The sequence below is a fragment of the Schistosoma mansoni genome, chromosome 1 (genome assembly GCF_000237925.1).
Source record: "Schistosoma mansoni strain Puerto Rico chromosome 1, complete genome".
Taxonomy (NCBI): Eukaryota; Metazoa; Platyhelminthes; class Trematoda; order Strigeidida; family Schistosomatidae; genus Schistosoma; species Schistosoma mansoni.
In genome coordinates this window covers 3,773,897-3,792,215 of record NC_031495.1, presented here as the reverse complement: position 1 = coordinate 3,792,215, position 18,319 = coordinate 3,773,897, and the positions used below count along the sequence as shown (strand labels likewise).

General features: G+C 34.4%; 1 protein-coding gene and 1 non-coding gene across 2 annotated transcripts in view; one reads left to right on the top strand and one right to left on the bottom strand.

The window, feature by feature from the left end:
- Smp_152290 (putative beta-arrestin 1) overlaps positions 1-18,319 on the top strand; it is a gene marked incomplete at both ends in the record, with an annotated part of 50,163 nt that overhangs the window by 16,946 nt on the left and 14,898 nt on the right. Inside the window, 3 exons of the mRNA XM_018793021.1 lie at positions 3,452-3,602; positions 11,308-11,392; positions 14,368-14,440. Coding sequence (XP_018647575.1) covers positions 3,452-3,602; positions 11,308-11,392; positions 14,368-14,440 — 309 coding nt within the window. The remainder of the gene's footprint in view (positions 1-3,451; positions 3,603-11,307; positions 11,393-14,367; positions 14,441-18,319) is intronic.
- On the bottom strand, positions 3,086-3,156 carry Smp_tRNA_01374_Pseudo_TTG.1.1. Its single transcript has one exon. It is a non-coding gene (tRNA).

Genomic DNA, 18,319 nt, shown 5'->3' with positions numbered 1-18,319 from the left:
GTGACAGTTGCAGTCCTAAACATCAATGGGGAAGATTCAAACAAACAATACTTAGTGAATTTAAACTTCACCCTATTGCACAACCAAATGGCCATCAGGACTCAGTGGCCGAGTAGATAACGCGATGGCGTTTAAAGTGAAAGGTACTGCGTTCGAGTTCAAGAGTGAACATCAACTCTGAAATGCAGGTACATCCAGCTGACGAGTCCCAAATAGGAAGAAACATGCTTCCTGGATTCCACTGCTAGCCACTATCCATATAAAAATATTGTTTAGCTCCTCATAAAATTATATATTCAGATGATATCATCTCATTATACAAGGAGAATTGACTAAATGAACAAGTATATCTTTTATTATTGAAAGTGGTTATTTTCATTTCTGTTTATTATATACCTCTTAATTCATACGATTACACTAAATACAATGCTTAATGAATAATACTACTGTTAGAATATGTAGTTACGTAGAATCTTTGATGAAACGATGATTGAATATATAACTGCCAGCCTAAATTATAATTAACATTTTTCAGGTGGGTTATTCGTAAATTTAGTGTCGGTCTAGTCTATTTCAGTTCTTTTTATTGATTTCTACTTAATTTTGCTACAAATAATTCATTGAGAAGTGGTATGAACCGTACATAAGAACTTTTGTCTAAATTTGGTTGAATAGTTTCACAGTATTTGAGCGCCGAATCGACGTGAAATATTAAAGAGGTAGAGTGTATTTGTAAATTATCAGCGAATGAATTTGAAGTAAATCCAACGTTTCGCCTGACAATCTGGTCCAAGCTTTTTCAAGGAAATTTAATCAAGCGTCAAAATTATGCTTGATTAAATTATCAGGCAAAATGTTGAATTTATTTTAAATTCATTTGTTGAGATTTTACAAAAATGTTCTTCTTTAATAGTATGGACCGGTTTACACTGTAACGCAGCATTTTATTGAGTGACTTGCAGTAACTCAATCGTTTTCAATGCTTAAATCATTTTGAATGAAATAATATAAGATGACTTTGTCACCAGATAAATGAATACCGAAGAAAAATAGTACAGTAAGCCATCGACGTATTCAGTCAAATGTACTTGTCATTGTTGAAGTAAAATGCTTGGATGCCCATACTCAATTATACAGTAATATACATTTGATTTTTTTAAATTTTTGTTCATCACTAAATATCTATTACAACTAATCTCAACAGTAATTATTACGGTTCTTCTCGAAATGATCTATTGTTGAAAATTTACCATATTATCATAATTGAAAGCATGAGTCAATCGAAGCTAGACCACCAAGGAAAACCAACTCGTCCTATCGTGGGACTATTCAGCAGTGTGCATCCACGACCTCGCCTCACGAGATTTGAACCCAGGACCTACGAGTCTCGCGCCAGAGCACTTAACTGTTAGACCACTGAGCTGGCCGGCATCCGATGGTGTTAATGTCTAACTTCAATCAATCCACGAAGTTAAGCAACCGTTCATTAATTGTCTTCAATGAGTTCCTATCTTACAACAGCTTCAATTGACTCATGCTTTCAACTATGAAAATACTGGAATCTCCACAAAATCCCTTCTGAATACCATATTTTGTTTTTAAAATATTTTGAATCTGTATTCTTCCCACTAATATACTTCTATGACCGTCTGCAAATTTGGAATGTTAGACACATATGAAATTGAGAGTTTTACTGTTAGATATTATTAACCAGTAAATCGATCTTTATTCGCAGACAAATCATTGCCTTCTTTAAAATATTTTCGAAATCTTATGAATGACTTGTATATGTAATCTTTTCTTTCTTCCACAACACAAACACTATGAGGTAACGATTTGTTTCGTAAATGACCTTAAAAAACCGCCATCCAGGTAATCCGTTCACCGCCTATGTATGCAGTATCCTTTTGTAATAAAACAAATCTGAAGAGCTTCACAAAGCAGCTTATTCTGATTTTTAGAAACGGATTATATTTACCTGCCTAATAATAATGAAACTATAATTTTGTTTAAAGCTATCTGAAACATACCGTGAACTTGGTAAAATATTGATCAGTAATTGTAACATATATATTCCGTGAAATATTCATAACTTTACAAATGAAGTCAGTCAAGCATGAATTCAAGCTTAGGTCATAGAAAAACAATGCTATAATTTTCTTCATGTGATATTGTTTATTTTGAAGTAAGTTTGATTATTTAAATCTAGTCATCTTGAAAACATGAATCATTCTAGCAATTATAACAATCTGAAAACGAGTGACTTAATAATTAAATAGTCCGGATAGCTCAGTGGTAACGTCTCTGACCGTGATGCTGGGTGACATGGGATCGAATCCGTCAGGAAGCATCGGTTCCCTCAACACTATAGATACATCTTGCTGGTGAGTGTCAAGTAGCACGAAACCTAGGTCCATAGTTTCCTGTTGACTACCTCCAACCACCATCTTATCTCAACATAGCGCACGCATTGTCGAATCACCTAAACTGGTGGCCACATTGCTACTTGATCGATAGGATTCGATTTGCACTAATAACGGCCTTACACACATCACATTGATCACCACCCAGTAATCACTCAATTGTAAATACTGACATCAACTATTTAACTTATCAGAAATAAGTCACTTCTCTTATAATACTGTTTGTCAGTTCGATGAAATTTGTCAACATACAATGTATGTATTAATAGATTCAGTTTTATTGACTGTTAAGATTGGAGGTAAGTAACAAGCTGATGTTATTTTCCAAGCTCTTTTTTTAACTAAAAATCGATGCATAATTGTGTTAAGTCAAATAACTGTAATATGGTAATATGTTTTAGATTCTTTATTAGTCATTTTATGACACAATTAATATTATGTTAATAGAATGTTCCATTGAAAATTCCCCTTGAACTGCTTTACAGCACCACAGTATTATATAATTAGTTTAAAGTTTTGTACGAAATTTAAGTCAGTATATGTCAAAACAAGACTACAGATACTATAAGCAAAGATGGATAATGGCTAACAGTGGAATCCACGACACGCATTTCGTTCTATTTGGGACTCGTCAGCTGGATGGATCTGCATCTCAGAGTTCATGTTCACTCTGGGACTCGAACCCAGTACTTTTCGCTTCAAACGCCATCGCGTCATCCACTTAGCCACTGAGCTTTGATAGCCACTTGCTTGTGCAATGGGGGTGAAGTTTGAACTCACTTAATATTGTTTGTTTGAATCTTCCCATTGACGTTTAGGACTGCAATTAAATTAAGGCTATATTGACGCAATACGCACGGTACGCATATATGGCCAACAAGAGGCTGATCAATTGCAGTCCTGAACGTCAATTAGAAGATTCAACCAAACAATACCATGTGACTTCTATGATTAATTAATGATATTTAGAAAGAATCTACGTTGTTAAATAAATCGTCATTTTTATTTTATTTTCTCCTTTTTCTTAGTTCAACAGTAACAATTGTTTTAAGAAAATTAACTGCTGGACCAAAAATAACCCAACGACCTTTACAACCTATTGTTGAATCCATTAAAAAAACTATCAATTTACCATGTTATTATGGTGAATTATTTATTAAAGCATCTATTGAAAAACCGGTAAATTTAATTAACAATATTTCTTTTATTTAAAAAAAAACAACAGAATATCAATTTAGAAATTAATTTTTCCCGAGACAATCTAAGCTAGACTACCATTGAAAACTTTGAAGCGCTGGATGGCCTTTTCGTCCTATTATGGGATTCCCCAGCAGTACACATTCAGAATCCTGAAAGCTGGACTCCAACTCGGTGGTCTAAAGGTTAGGTATTGGTCCGGGAGACCGAAGGCCTTTCGTTTATGTTCCACTTTCAGAATCATGGATGTGCACAGCTTAGGCGCCCGACACTAGGATGAAACAGACATTCAACGTTTCAAGGTTTTCCGAAGTAGTCTAGCTTAGATTGACTCGCTAATTCAACTGATAAAATATTAATATTTTTGAATTGAATAAACTGACTGTGCTTACTATTGCGTAGATGAATGTTTATTTATTATTTATAAGTAATGAAGTAATCGGGTGTATAAATAATACATACTAAAGGCTTCACAAAGATAGTCATTTTAATCATTTATATTGACACGCTATAAATGCTCAACGGTTGAATTCTATTTTCACTAATAGTATACTACATACAGCTTGGAATTCAAAGTTGTCAGAGACTCATGACACCTGTAATACTATCAAACTATCTAGTTATAATCTGTTAATTCAATCTCAGTTAATTAGACTAATCTTTATTCAATAATAACTACAAACAACAAAATTAATTGATACTTATTTGAATCTACAAGATGAGAAGTTCTTGTTAAATCGGGTTACTAAATATTGGATACCTCATTACAAAACTAACATAGTTTTATTATCAACTTGGAATATTTTGAAAGCATTTATGATTTCAAGTTAACTTCGGCTGGAAAAAAAATTCTGAAAACTAGGTAATATTTTTGTATTTTTACATTGACGAGACTACAATTTACGAACGAGCCAATCAGAAGCGTCCGAGGGATTTCAAGGTCACAGAGCCAATTTCAGTACCTGATGCTCATGTACAATCGATTCACAGAGAATTTTAGAGAAAACGTGACAATTAAGCGGCTACAATAAATGGAACTACTAAGAAGTTCTTTTATTTGTAATTGCGATAATCAAATGACTTGTAGACCTTGTGCAGACTACCATGATAATGTTATCTTTCGATGTAACATTATGTTAGTGGAAGAAGTCTGCTAGAATAGGAACTTTTTTCTGTCGATCCAGATTGAGACTAAGGCAAATTATAATAATTGCTGCGAACTGTATAATAAAAGCACCATTAACATTGGCTGCAATATTCGCAGATGTTACTGAAGCTTGGGGTGTTCAGTGGTATGCGTATTGCAGGGATATATTCGTAATAAAAATAACAAACTTACACAACTGGAGTACATACAAGCAATATTGAAGCAATGTGATTGAGGCGGAGAAAGTTTTTGCTACCTTATCATGGCTCCAGAGACCGATTATTAGAGAGCTATATGGATGAGTTCCTCTACCTTATGTATTACGATTTTAGAACGTTTGAACCTCTTTCTAACCTTGATAAGTTTTTCGACCATGTAAAAGAAGCGTATCCATCTTAATTCACTGGTGTTGTATACTATATTTTTACTCCATACTAACTGTTTCCTGATTGGTCACTTAAGATTCGTTCAAAGGTCGTCCATAAATTATAGTGTCGCCTAATATACTTCTTGCTAGGTGTGTATAGATTTTGATTTATTTACAAAGTGTTTAGGCAAATATCTTTCAGTAAAGTTAGATTAATGTAAACGTTAGGATTCGTTATGGATTCATGACATCGTTAACTACTCTTCATGTACATTTTCAATTGATGTATAAACCTTGGTTTCGGCAATAAATTCGTTTGCTTTACTATTCATCAGTTTTATGCTTTCATTTTGTGATCTAGATCTTCTGTACATCATTTTTTAAACTTTGATTAACATTACTATGCCAACTTATTCATATTTATTTAGTCGCATAGTAACCATGGTAATTGATTCGATCTTGTAAAGATAATTACTTTCAGACAGTTTATCATCATTTTCAATCATAATATATTTCCTACCACTGATTGTTGTTTATTCATTCAGAAAAAAAATCAGACAAATAGCTCCTTTGGTTTTAAGTGTATAAACTAATAATCAATGCCTTACTACTAATGTACTCTGAAAAATGCTTGAAACTGTCATATAATTCGACTAGCAATTGTATTTTTATGTTAGAATACAACCGGTTGTTATGTTTTATGATTGAGATCATGAATTGATTGATTTCAGACCACCATTGAAAACCTAGAAGCACTGGACAGCTTTTTCGTCTTAGTATGGGACTCCTTAGCAGTATGCATCCAGGATTAAAACACAGAACCTTCAGTCTCGCGCGCGAACACTTAACCTCTTCACCAATGAGCCGGCACCCAACGATGTTAATGTCTAATCCACGAAATTGTACGACTATCGTCCATTGTCTGAGGTATATTCTTGTCTCTACCTGACACGGATTAGCTCCAATCAATCAATTTATGATCTCAATCAACAACTTAACAATTTCAACAACCCCATACTGATAATTATACTTTAATTATATAATTTTCATTCCTCCCAACGGTAACTGGTTTGAGACCTTAATATAATTTAATTCATTTTTGTATTCGTTATTTAAATCTTCCCATTGCTGTTTAGGTCTAGAGGTACATGCAGGTGCATCCAGTTGACGATTCCCAAGTTAGATGAAATGCGCATCCTAGATTCCACTGCTAGCCACTATCATCTCTGCTTAATATAATTAATCCATGATTTACACATGATTACCTCTATTCAGTAGTTGATAATGTAGTCACATATATGTAAGCTTTTACTAGTGAAAGTCAGATGAAATTTTTATTACTAAAGTAAATAATTAAAAACAATAAATTTCATAAAATCAAACAATTTTTCTAGGTATAATCAGTTGGCTGCTGTCTAAATTGACTTTAAAAAAATATAGAAATGAAACTACTCAAAATCACTTAAATCTTCTTCGATTCTATTGTAAAACTTTGATCTATAGTGTAGTTTAATCCCTCTCGGAGTTCTAGGCTTGGTTCATTTGAAGTGAATAGAGCTATTACGTCGAAGGACATTATTAGCTCGTCGCTGTTGATTTGAATGTTGTTAATCTGATCAAAAAATTATGTGGCGGATTTGATGGAATGGTTTGACGAATCCACTAAATGTTTCAGTATTCATGAGATTTCTCTTGACAAATTGTACGTTGGTGTTCTTGGTAGTGCTACAATGGGACTTAGTGGGATGTTTGGTTTTTGTATCTTCGGTCTGTCGTAGAGTCGATAGAGTACTGGTCCATTGGATTTCATTCTCCATTGATCTTGCTTTGTTATTTCTCCTGCTCTGACGAGCTTGTTTAACGTTTTTGAAATACGATTGTCTAGTTTTTTTTGTCTGGATTTATGTCTATCGGTTTGTATGTGCTTTTGTCCTCGAGTAGTTCCTCGACTTTCTTGATGCATTCTTCTTTGTCCATAATCACTGTAGTGCGTCCTTTGTCCGCTGGAACGATGACAATATCTTTTGTAGTTCTGAGTCTCTTAAATAGTTGTTTGTTCTTGTGAAGTCAGTTAGTTGTTGCCCTTCATCCTTTAAGTTAGTGGTACTATAGATTGTCTTATTTCTTGTTGCGTTTCCCCACTTATTCCAGAAGTTCTGAGTGATGACTCTAGTGCTGCGAAGAATTCTAGTTTTTAAGTCGTCGCTTGTATTGTAGTTTAATCTATGGTATCAACCAATTGGATTGTACTTCAGTATGTTATTGGATAAAATCACTTAATCTTGGGGGGGGGGTAATATCACAAACTGACCGAATCTTAAAATGCCAAGTAACGAATTTAGTAAACTGAGTCTATTCTGCTTGTTATAAGGGCGAAATATTTTCCATTTCAAATTGTGTATGTCAGGTTTGATAATACGAAAAGTTTGTTTTTTTTTACAAGATATACTGTCAAATTTTTTGTAGCCTAAGGAATGATTAACGAGATTATGTAGACAGTCGTTATATTCAGTTAATTTCACTGGGTGGCAATAAGAGTTCTTCGTCATGAATTTCTCATTAGTTGATCGTTTTTAACTTTCTTCCATCTCTAATAATATAACAACTGGTTTATTAGAACATTTGCTAGTTTTCACAGAGCTTTACTAGGATAGTAAACTGTAGTTTTTCTATTCAACACGGATTTTGTGCGTATAACTACATGTTAGTATTTACGAATTTCCACATTTTTATTAAAATGTAAATGAGATAAGCAAAGATGGATAGTGGCTAACAGTGGAATCCAGAACGCGTGTTTCGTTCTATTTGGGGCTCGTCAGCTGGATGTACCTGCATCTCAGAGTTGATGTTTACTCTGGGACTCGAACCCAGTACCTTTCGCTTCAAATGAGATACACTCATTTTAAGCATAACTACCACATATTTTAAATATGTAATCATCTTTAAGAAATAGTTGACTGATGGTCACTGAGTTTCGAATTAAGGAACATTCAATAGAGTACACCATGAGAAAAATATATAACTACATACTGTGAAACTGATTACTCAACATGGTCTTGTATATTATCCTGAATGAACATTTGATATATTAAAAGTCTATGTATTAGTGATTTTTGAATGAATTCTTAATGATTACCTATTTTCCACTTAAAAGGAACGCTTATACACTATCACTCATACTACTCTCACCGACTCGGTAGGAACAGTTTTGCTCTATACTTGTGAAACCTGGCCTCTCCGAGTTGACGATGTTAGACGACTCTCTGTGTTCGATCATCGTTGTCACCGAAGGATTGCTGACATTCAGTGGCAACACCATGTTAGTAATGCAGAGGTTCGGCATCGTGTGTTCGGGCGCAGAGACGATAATTCAATTGGTGTCACCATCTTGAAACACCGACTTCGGTAGCTTGGACATGTTCTACGAATGTCGTCCCAGAGACTTCCACATCGTGCAATATTTGCCGACTCTGGGACTGGTTGGAAAAAGCAGAGAGGTGGTCAGTGTATGACATGGTGTCGTGGTTTGAGAGAAAGCTGCAAAGGGCTAGCTTGTGTTAGTCCTTCACGACTCCCTGGCTGGGGTCCGAGAGATGGTGCAACACAGTGGCTAGAGATGTTATTAGATATGGCTCAGAATAGAAGCCAGTTTCGAGCCTGCTGTAAACTTCTTTTACTTTCTTCATAAAGAGTCTTCTGGTTGTACATTCCAGTTCCCCCATCATTACTCTTCTCTTTTTTTTCCATTATATTTTTTATTCTTTTATATATACGCATCTTATCCCTTTCTCTTCCCATTCTCACTGTTTTATGTGGCGCATATATGTCTGGTGTCCCTTTGTACCAATATATATGTGTTTAAATAGATAAATAAATAAATCACTCATACACACTTGTCTGTTTGCACTAATGATTACGTAGCAAGATATAGCACTATAACATAATAAATTGCCATTATCTACAACATTCTAAAGTGTCTACTCACGATATTCTTAGTTTGATAATAGTAACCTTAATTGAAATAGTCAACTTTTACGATAAGCTTTAATGTAGGGACGATATATCTAGATGTTGCATTCATGGAATGGTTCGTGAATCAGACATAGAAGTAGTTTAGGTACCAAATTATTAAATTTTCACCAATTAGTACCTAATACTTATTTTTTTTCAGCTTCCATTCACCTACAAAGTAGTCAGATATCCATTTTGATGTTATTTTGTTGTGAAAAAACTCTGAAACTATGCAGAATAATACAAAAAACCATATAATCAAATCATAACTTTGTACTCATTAGTCACAAGTCTGATAATGGATTTCCAAACATTCAAATCAAATTCATGATTGGAGGAATAACTCTTATCTGGATCAGGACAAGAACTCACTTATCATATTAAAGGGGAATTACGTAACATCCAAACTAACTAAAATTGTAAATACTGATCAATAGATTTCTACTCAAGTTGCGACGAATCATATTCGTTTGCTAAATTCATTGTAGCGAACTACTTCTCAGTTTCAAATTAGATTGATACTGTGTTTTCTAAGTCTACGTCTGTGTCTCGAAATTCAGTGATACCTCTATTTCGGCCAATTTCTTTACTTTTCTACAATCAGATTCTCTATGTCTGATAATAATTTTGTCAGACTATTCTGATGTAGTACAGTAACTTAGACCGATGCAAATATATTTATTTACTTTGTGTCAATGCAGTTTATAACTAACCGATTGTGTAAAAGCAACTAAAACCTCTTCTAAATCATTCATTCATAAATTAATTCTATAATAAAGAGGTTCCAAAGTTTTTATGGTAGAAACATAATTTAGAAGGGGTTTTTGTGGATATTCCAATATTTTCACAGTTGAAATCATGAGTCAATTGAAGCTAGACCATCAAGGAAAACCTGGAAGCACTGGACGGCCGTTTCGTCCCGTTATGGGACTCCTCAGAAGTGCACACCCACAATTCCGCACTCGCGAGATTCGAACCCAGGACCTACCAGCTTCGCGCCAGAGCTCTTAACCGATAGACCACTAAGCCGGCATCCAACAGTGTTAATGTCTAACTTCAACTGATCCACGAAACATAATTATCTAAATACGTCATCAACTGTATAATAAGCATGAAATGTTACAATTATTTATTTATTTAAATAGTATTAAATGTAAGGTATGTCCAATAGTAAATTTAGTGAAACAACATCATTATGTTTAAAGATGGATTGTAGCTTGCAGCGAAATCCATGACGCTTGTTTAGTGCTATTTGGGAATTGTCAGTTGGACGTCCCTTCATCTCAGAGCTGATGTTCATTCCACGACTCGAACCCAATACAATTCGCTTCAAATGCCATCACGTTATCTACTAATCTACTGAGTCCAAATAGCCACTAGCTTGTACTAGCCACCATCTATCTTTGCTCATAATGTTCGTGACGTAAGGCAATATCGAGCAATCCGCACTAGATGCATATATGCCAATAACAGACTGTTCATTATCAGTCCTAAATATCAATGGGAAAATTCAAACAAACAATAAAGAAGATGAATCATCGCAATCACTGTCCATCCCAGTTTTTGTAACTAATTATTCAATAGATGTTAGTATAATTTGAAATGAACAATTCAAAGTTGAAAGCGTGAGTCAATTGAAGCTAGACCACCAGGGAAAACCTTGAAGCACTGGACGGCCGTTTCGCCCTATTGTGAGACTCTTCAGTAGTGCTCATCCACGACCTCGCCTCGTGAGATTCGAACCCAGGATCTACCAGTCTCGCGCCAGAGCACTCAACCGATAGATCACTAAGCCGGCATCCAATGGTGTTTATGTCTAACTCCAACCAATCCACAACGAATCTACGAAATTACTAAATCTCCACAAAATCCCTTCTGATCAACAATTCAGTCCACTGCTTTTTAAAGCTAAAAATTCATTCATTTAGGAAGAAAACGAAAAGTATCCAGCTGCTATATTTATTAAAGTTGTGGTTAGAAATGTTTAAAACTGATGCTCAATTGATCCACTGATTTACAGAGATTACATATTTAATTTTTAAAAAAGAGTCTAATGTTATATACACGCATAGAAACATGTATCTTCCATTCACACTAACCAATACCATTCCTCACTCCATAACTTCCAAATTTACTTTTGTTCTATTATCTTTTTTTTCCAGTTATATTATCATGATGAATCTGTATGTGTATCAATAGTATTGGATAATTTATGTCAATTACCTGTTAGGAAACTACAAGTAGCAAGTAATTTCATAATTTATTGCTAAACGGTTAATTGTTTTTGATGAATTACATTTAAAAGCAAAAGGTTATGTAGTACATGCTGATTCGTTTTATTTTGTGTATGTCGTCAAGTTTTTTATTCATACGATCAGAAAAAAAATTTGCAAATAACTTTTGCAGTCCTACTATGGTATGTACTACTTATGCGGACAGATATAAGTAGTATGTAGCAGGAATTGAGAGTAGGATGATTATCAGAAGACTGATATAAAGAGAAGAGGAAGAAAACGAAAAGCAATCAGAGTGACAAAAAGATAGGAAGAATCATGGAGTATGTAAGGGACAACTAATGGAAGTTATGGAAATGATACATTGGTTTACCGTACCCAAATCTTCCTTCACTACAGTCCTATCATTTACATGTTGATTAGATTAACAGCTTCATTCATTGATTGAAATCCGACTTTCAGTTTATTTGAGGATTATTATAATTTTCGTAGTTGAAATCATGAGTCAGTTGAAGCTAGACCACCATCGAAAACCTGGAAGCACTGGACGGCCGTTTCGTCCTATCATAGGACCCCTCGGCAGTGCGCATCCACAATCCCGCACTCGCGAGATTCCAACCCAGGACCTACCAGTCTCGCGTGCGAGCACTTAACCGATAGACCAATGAGCCGTCATTCAATGGTGTTTATGTCTACCTTCAACCAATCCAAGATTTTGAGCAACTGTTCACCAATTGTCTTCAGTGAGTTGATATCTCTACGACAGACTTGGTTGAACTCCACTAGTCACTGCTTTCCACTAGAACTCAAAGAAATATCTCTTGAAGTCAGTCACTAGTTGAAGTTAGACATTAACACCGTTGGATGCTGGCTCAGTGGTCTGTCGATTAAGTGCTCTGGCGCGAGACTGATAGGTCCTGGGTTCGTACCTCCTGAGTGCGGGATCGTGGATGCGCACTTCTGAGGAGTCCCACAATAGGACAGGTTGGTCGTCAGGTGCTTTGAGGTTTTCCTTGGTGGTCTAGCTTCTAAGTGACTCATGATTTTAACTATATATAAAAAATTTACCATAATTATCAACGGAAATGTTTTCAATCTCCACTGAATTCTATGATTTCATCACTATATCACCATATGGATGTAGTGACTAAAATAACTTTAAACTGCCAATCAGAAAACCATAAGATTTAACTATTAGATCATATTGGATTGTATTAAAACAAAATCCTGTTCCACTTTTAAATAAATTCCTTTAAATGCTCATTTATTTTAAAACAAAATACATCCTTAAATACAAGGTGTCAATCAGTGAATAAATCTATTCTTCAACTGTTTAGTTGTAACCTATCTATTAAATGAATCTCGTGAAATTGGTGTTTTTTGAGTTGAAATACATTGTAGAATCATTTTATCTGATTTCAATGTTGGTTGGAAGTAACACGGATTATAAGCTGTTTTTTCTGACCTTAAAAGTTGACATGGAAACTTTTTTTCTTAACATGATGACCAATTAAATTGGAGGAAAGAACAAATAACAAATGAATCTAGCTGTTAATATCAATTCATAATTGACAGTTTAACCTCAAGTCAGTATGGTTCATTTAAGTAAAGATATATATGGATTAATTTTGATAATGATAGGTTAATATTGATTATCAGAAGGGGTTTTTGTGGAGATTGAGTATTTTTCATAGTTGAAAGCGTGAGTCAATTGAAGCTGGACCACCATGGAAAACCTGGAAACACTGGATGGCCGTTTCGTCCTATTATGGGACTTCTCAGAAGTGCGCATCCACGAACACGCACTCGCGAGATTCGAAAAATATGAAAACTATGAAAAGTACTAAATCTCCACAAAACCCCTTCTGATAATTAATATAATCATATGCTCACTAGTGACTGACTTCGAGAAGTACATCCAGGAGTTCTAGTGAGAAGCAGTGACCAGTGGAGTTCAAAACAGGTCTGTTGTGAGATAGGAACTCACTGAAGACAATTGGTGAACGGTTGCTCAAACTTCGTGGATTGGTTGAAGTTGGACATTAACACCGTTGAATGCCGGCTTAGTGGTCTATCGGTCAAGTGATCTGGCGCGAGACTGGTAGGTCCTCGGTTCAAATCTCGCCCGCGAGGTGAGATCGTGGATGCGAACTGCTGAGGAGTCCCATAATATTGATTAGTTGAGAGTGAAAGTTTGACATACTTTTGATTAGTTAGTTGGTGAAATGAATATGATTTACACATATTCGTGATTATAAGTTATGGGCACTATTGGCGGGAACATTGAGGAGCCGTTCAGTCTTCGTGTGGAACTTCTAGTAGATATACATGGTATAAAAAGACAATATTAGGGCGAAAACATACCCAATGTTTTCTAGTTTTCAACAATCATCAGGTTGAAGTTAGTCAATGATGTCAATTGTAAACTGAACAATTCACATAAATTACTTGTATCATTAGCGTTATTCGAACACTTACTAGTGACTGAGAGACTATGATTATTTAAGTTTAAACGTATCTGACACCAAATAGATATTACCATCAGTGGATGTTAGTTAATCAGTTTCATGAACTGACTGAATTTGAAGATGTGAACCAATGCATAGCGAATGACAGATTTGAAGGTTAAGAGCTTGACAACAAGCTTAACCATTCTAGCTAAGATTTGCTGTTAGATTATAGGTACATAATTCTCAACAAATACCATAAATGGACAAAACAGCTGTTCACTGTTCCATGTTTTAATTGAATAGTTGTCTAGTTAGGGTAAATCCATTGTATAAGCTAAGAAAATGAAATCAATTTGACTATCATTAAATATCTTGGCTAAAGCGATGCTGTAATGAACTTTATCCTAGTGAGTTTCTATGCATTAACTGTCAATACTTTCTAAGGATTACTTCATTGTTCTGTTAAACGGTAGTTATGTGAGGAATCATAACCGCTTAGCTTATTCCTTTTCTAAATGAATATCTTTCTTATATTCAGTTGTACAAATTGCTGAAGTTTTTGTCTTGACCAAAGGGACGTATCGATCAACAGTAGATAAACATTTCTGCAAGTAAGTATTTTTTTCATATAAATATCGTTATGGATTTAATGATTTTCGGCATATCTTTGATAGTTTGATCAAATTGATTTTAGGTGTCATCGATTTTTACTTTCCATAATGAGCTATCTTTTTTGGTTCAAATGAAAGGGAAGGTTGTCATATTGCAAATAATCAATAATTGAACTACACTACAGTACCCCAATTAGTCACATTGGTGACTTGATAGTTCTTAGGATTCATACTAGTAAACAAACAACTAAATTGTATTCTTAGAAGAGAGGAATTTTCGTGTCTGTTTTGTTATCAGGGAGTAGAAATATCATTGCATAAATGCAAAGATAGATTATAGGCTTACTCATTTTAATTCAAACTCAGCTTCAGCGGTAATGAAGTAAAAATATTATGAGTTTTCTATATTTCTTCAATGTGACCGTTCAGGTAAATCATGTTATAAAGATGGATTAGATAAGAAATGCTATTGCAATTTGGGAATTTAGCAACGGATCTCGAAGTCGTCCCTGTGGATGTAAATCATTGTTCATAAATAACGCTGATATTGTAGAAAAAACTATTTACGAACAGATAAAATATTGTACCATTATACCAAAAATATCTTGATTTTAACGTTATTTACAAAATAATTATATCAATATGAGGATTTGTGGAAATCGTTTGGGATCGCGGATACGCACTGCTGAGGAGTCTCATATTAGGACGAAACAGGCGTCCAGTGCTTTCGGATCTTAAATGATGATCCATTTTGGACCGACTCATGAATTCAACTACGGAAATCATTGTATATACACAAATAAGTTAAAAAGGCTGTACACTTTTCAGATTCATTACAAATCTCTAAAATGACGGGTTGTTATGCTGTTCTATCTTTCAACGAATTTGACAACAAAGTTCTCATTAAAATAAGCCCTACGTTATACATAGGTAACTGCCATCTCGCCGTAAAATTCCGAACGGATGGATTTTTCCTAATTCCAGTCATTAACATAGTATTTTCGCAATTTTTTACTAAAATTGTTTAACAAAAAAAAATCAGCTGATGTGTACAATGATTTATTGATTGATTCTGAAACGATGTTTCCTATACTTTTTAGTGTGAAATCCTAAGATTTATCTACACCGGTTCACTTACTCACAGGACTACTCTAATGAATTACTGAATGACAATAAGACGACATCTAAGCAGCATTAAGTTCAATGAGTGTGGATATATAATTGTTTTCGAAAAATAAAGCATACCTGACTGTTAAAAGTGTTCGTATATATTAATTGTCGTTTGGAAATATTAACTTTGTGATGGAAGTATAAACGACAAACGATGCTAAAATACAGAATTTTTAATGCGGAATCATACATTAGTAATCAGACTACAACTTATGAGATTATATTCGAAAACAAGACTGTGTGATGCTTCAGTTATTGGTCGGTAATAACACCTAGTAAGCGCATTTTGTTTAGTTTGGTGCTTATCAGAGATATATGCCTACATCTCATCTTTAAGGCTCCCATGGAGGTTCAAACCTGTTTTAAAACTCTAGGTCTTGACTTCTCAAATATCAAATTTAAAAGCAGCTAACTTCACTATTACTTGAATTGAAAGACAAAGGCGTCAGTTTGCTAGTTGAAGAATAAAGATCTACCTTTGACAGCACTCTTATCAAACGTAGTTAACATTGAATGTGTGATTTATAGACTCAGGACAAGTAAAATAAAATGAAGCAATTTGTGTGAATACATTACCAGAGAACAAATGGTAACAGTTTAGTCATTTGAAAGAATACTTATCGTCCAGTTAGTGATAGTGTGGTGTGGTCTACTTATATCCATATAAGTAGTATATGGTGTGGGTCAGACATAGAATGTATTTTGGCAGAAGACCGATGAGGAAAGAACTGAAATGAAGCGCATTTGGTAGGAAAATGCATGAGAAATGGAATTGGAGAAGAAACAGTGAAGATTGAAACAATTGATTGTTAATTTGCAAATTAATTGTTCATTGTTTGGTTATCAGAATTTACTGAGATAGTCTGTAATTTCGATTGTCCCCAACCAGTGTTCTGTTCACTACAATAGTTCATAGAATATTCTTCACTATTTAAAATCTAGCATTTAAGCTGTGAATTGCAAACATAATTTTTTTAAAATTCACATGGTGTTGTTTACTTGCATCTTCCCATTGTTATTTAGGACTGCAATTGATCAGTCTCTTGTTGGCATATGTGCATCCTGTGCGGACTGCCTCGATATTGCCTGAAGTCACAAGCTTTATAAGCAAAGATGGATAGTGGTTAACAGTGGGATCCATGACGCGCGTTTCGTTCCATTTGGGACTCGTCAGCTGGATGTGCCTGCATCTCAAAGTTGATGTTCATTCGCTTCAAACGCCATCACGTTATTCACTTAGCTACTGAGTCCTATCAGGACGGTACTGGGTTCGAGTTCCAGAGTGAACATCGACTCTGAGATGCAGGTACATCCAGCTGACGACTCCTAATTAGGATGAAACTGGCGTCGTGGATTTCACTGTTAGCTACCATCCATTTGAGCTGATAATTAGCCATTAATAATAAATAAATGAAGTTATCAATAATACACTGCGTAGATTTTGGCATTTTTTTAAAAGAAAAAAACAGATTATTTTTTTAAGTCATTAATCAAGGTAGCAGTATATATATGAACATAGTTTGGGCAGAAAGTTTACAAAAAAGTTTGGATTGAATGAAGATACTTCTTAAGTCATATATGCAAATATTATAGCTTATCAGTAGTCGATCAATCTGCATTAGGATAGTACTGATAAATCTTTTTTGGTTATATTTTAGATTTTCATTTCTAATCTAGAATCACTTCAGAGATTTTCTAACTTATCATGATTAATTATTCAAGGAAAGTAGACTTTTAATACTGAAAAAGTTAAGGATCTTAGTGCTTGGTTAACGTCAATTCATCAAAAGGAATGAGAATGAACTTTAAGCATGCAACTACGTATAGTTTTATCTAGCTTTGAATCATTAACAACGGTTAGGGACGATGGAAAATATTTATAACTCATAATGAGAATGTTGTGGTCTCCCAGATGGATGGTTTGATTGTGACGGTTTTATCATTCATCTGAACAACATAATCGGCATATACCTCAAAGAGAAGTCAGACTATTCAACTCAGAGACCATGACACTCTTAGAATAGTTACAATTATGTACAATCGTACATTGTACTTCAAAATAAGCACAAAATTCGATAAATTGTGGTGCATATAGACTGTTCAAATTATTTTCCATCATAGGACCTCCTAGAAATAGTGAATTCATCAATTAATCGAAAAAATCTATTTTCCTACTCAAAAAAAACGTTAGCTAAATTGTAAATGTTATATCCGGACGAAAATAAATGAGTGGTGACCGTTAAACGTTACTTATGGACTAATATTATACGAATATTCTTATTGTATGACAATTAACTGACCATAATATATGTATATTCATATTCCGTTCATTATAAGCTTCCATTTGACTTATTGACCATTATTATACGGTTTACTATTCTTGAGATATTCTCAATTTATTGGTAACAGGTTCTTACAATTACAGCCAATTTTGGCTTGATCTTGTACAAACGTTATTTTTTATTTTATGATGCGATATGGTCTGATTTGTTTGTATATAAACCCAGTATGTCTGAGACATATTGTAGTGTGATCTACTTATATCCATATAAGTAGTATATGGTGATGGTTAGACATGGAATGTATTTTGGCAGAAGACAGATAAGGAATGAACTGAAATGAAGCGCATTTGGTAGAAAAATGCATGAACAATGGAATTAGAGAAGATTGATTGATATTTACAGATGAAACAGTGAAGATTGAGACAAT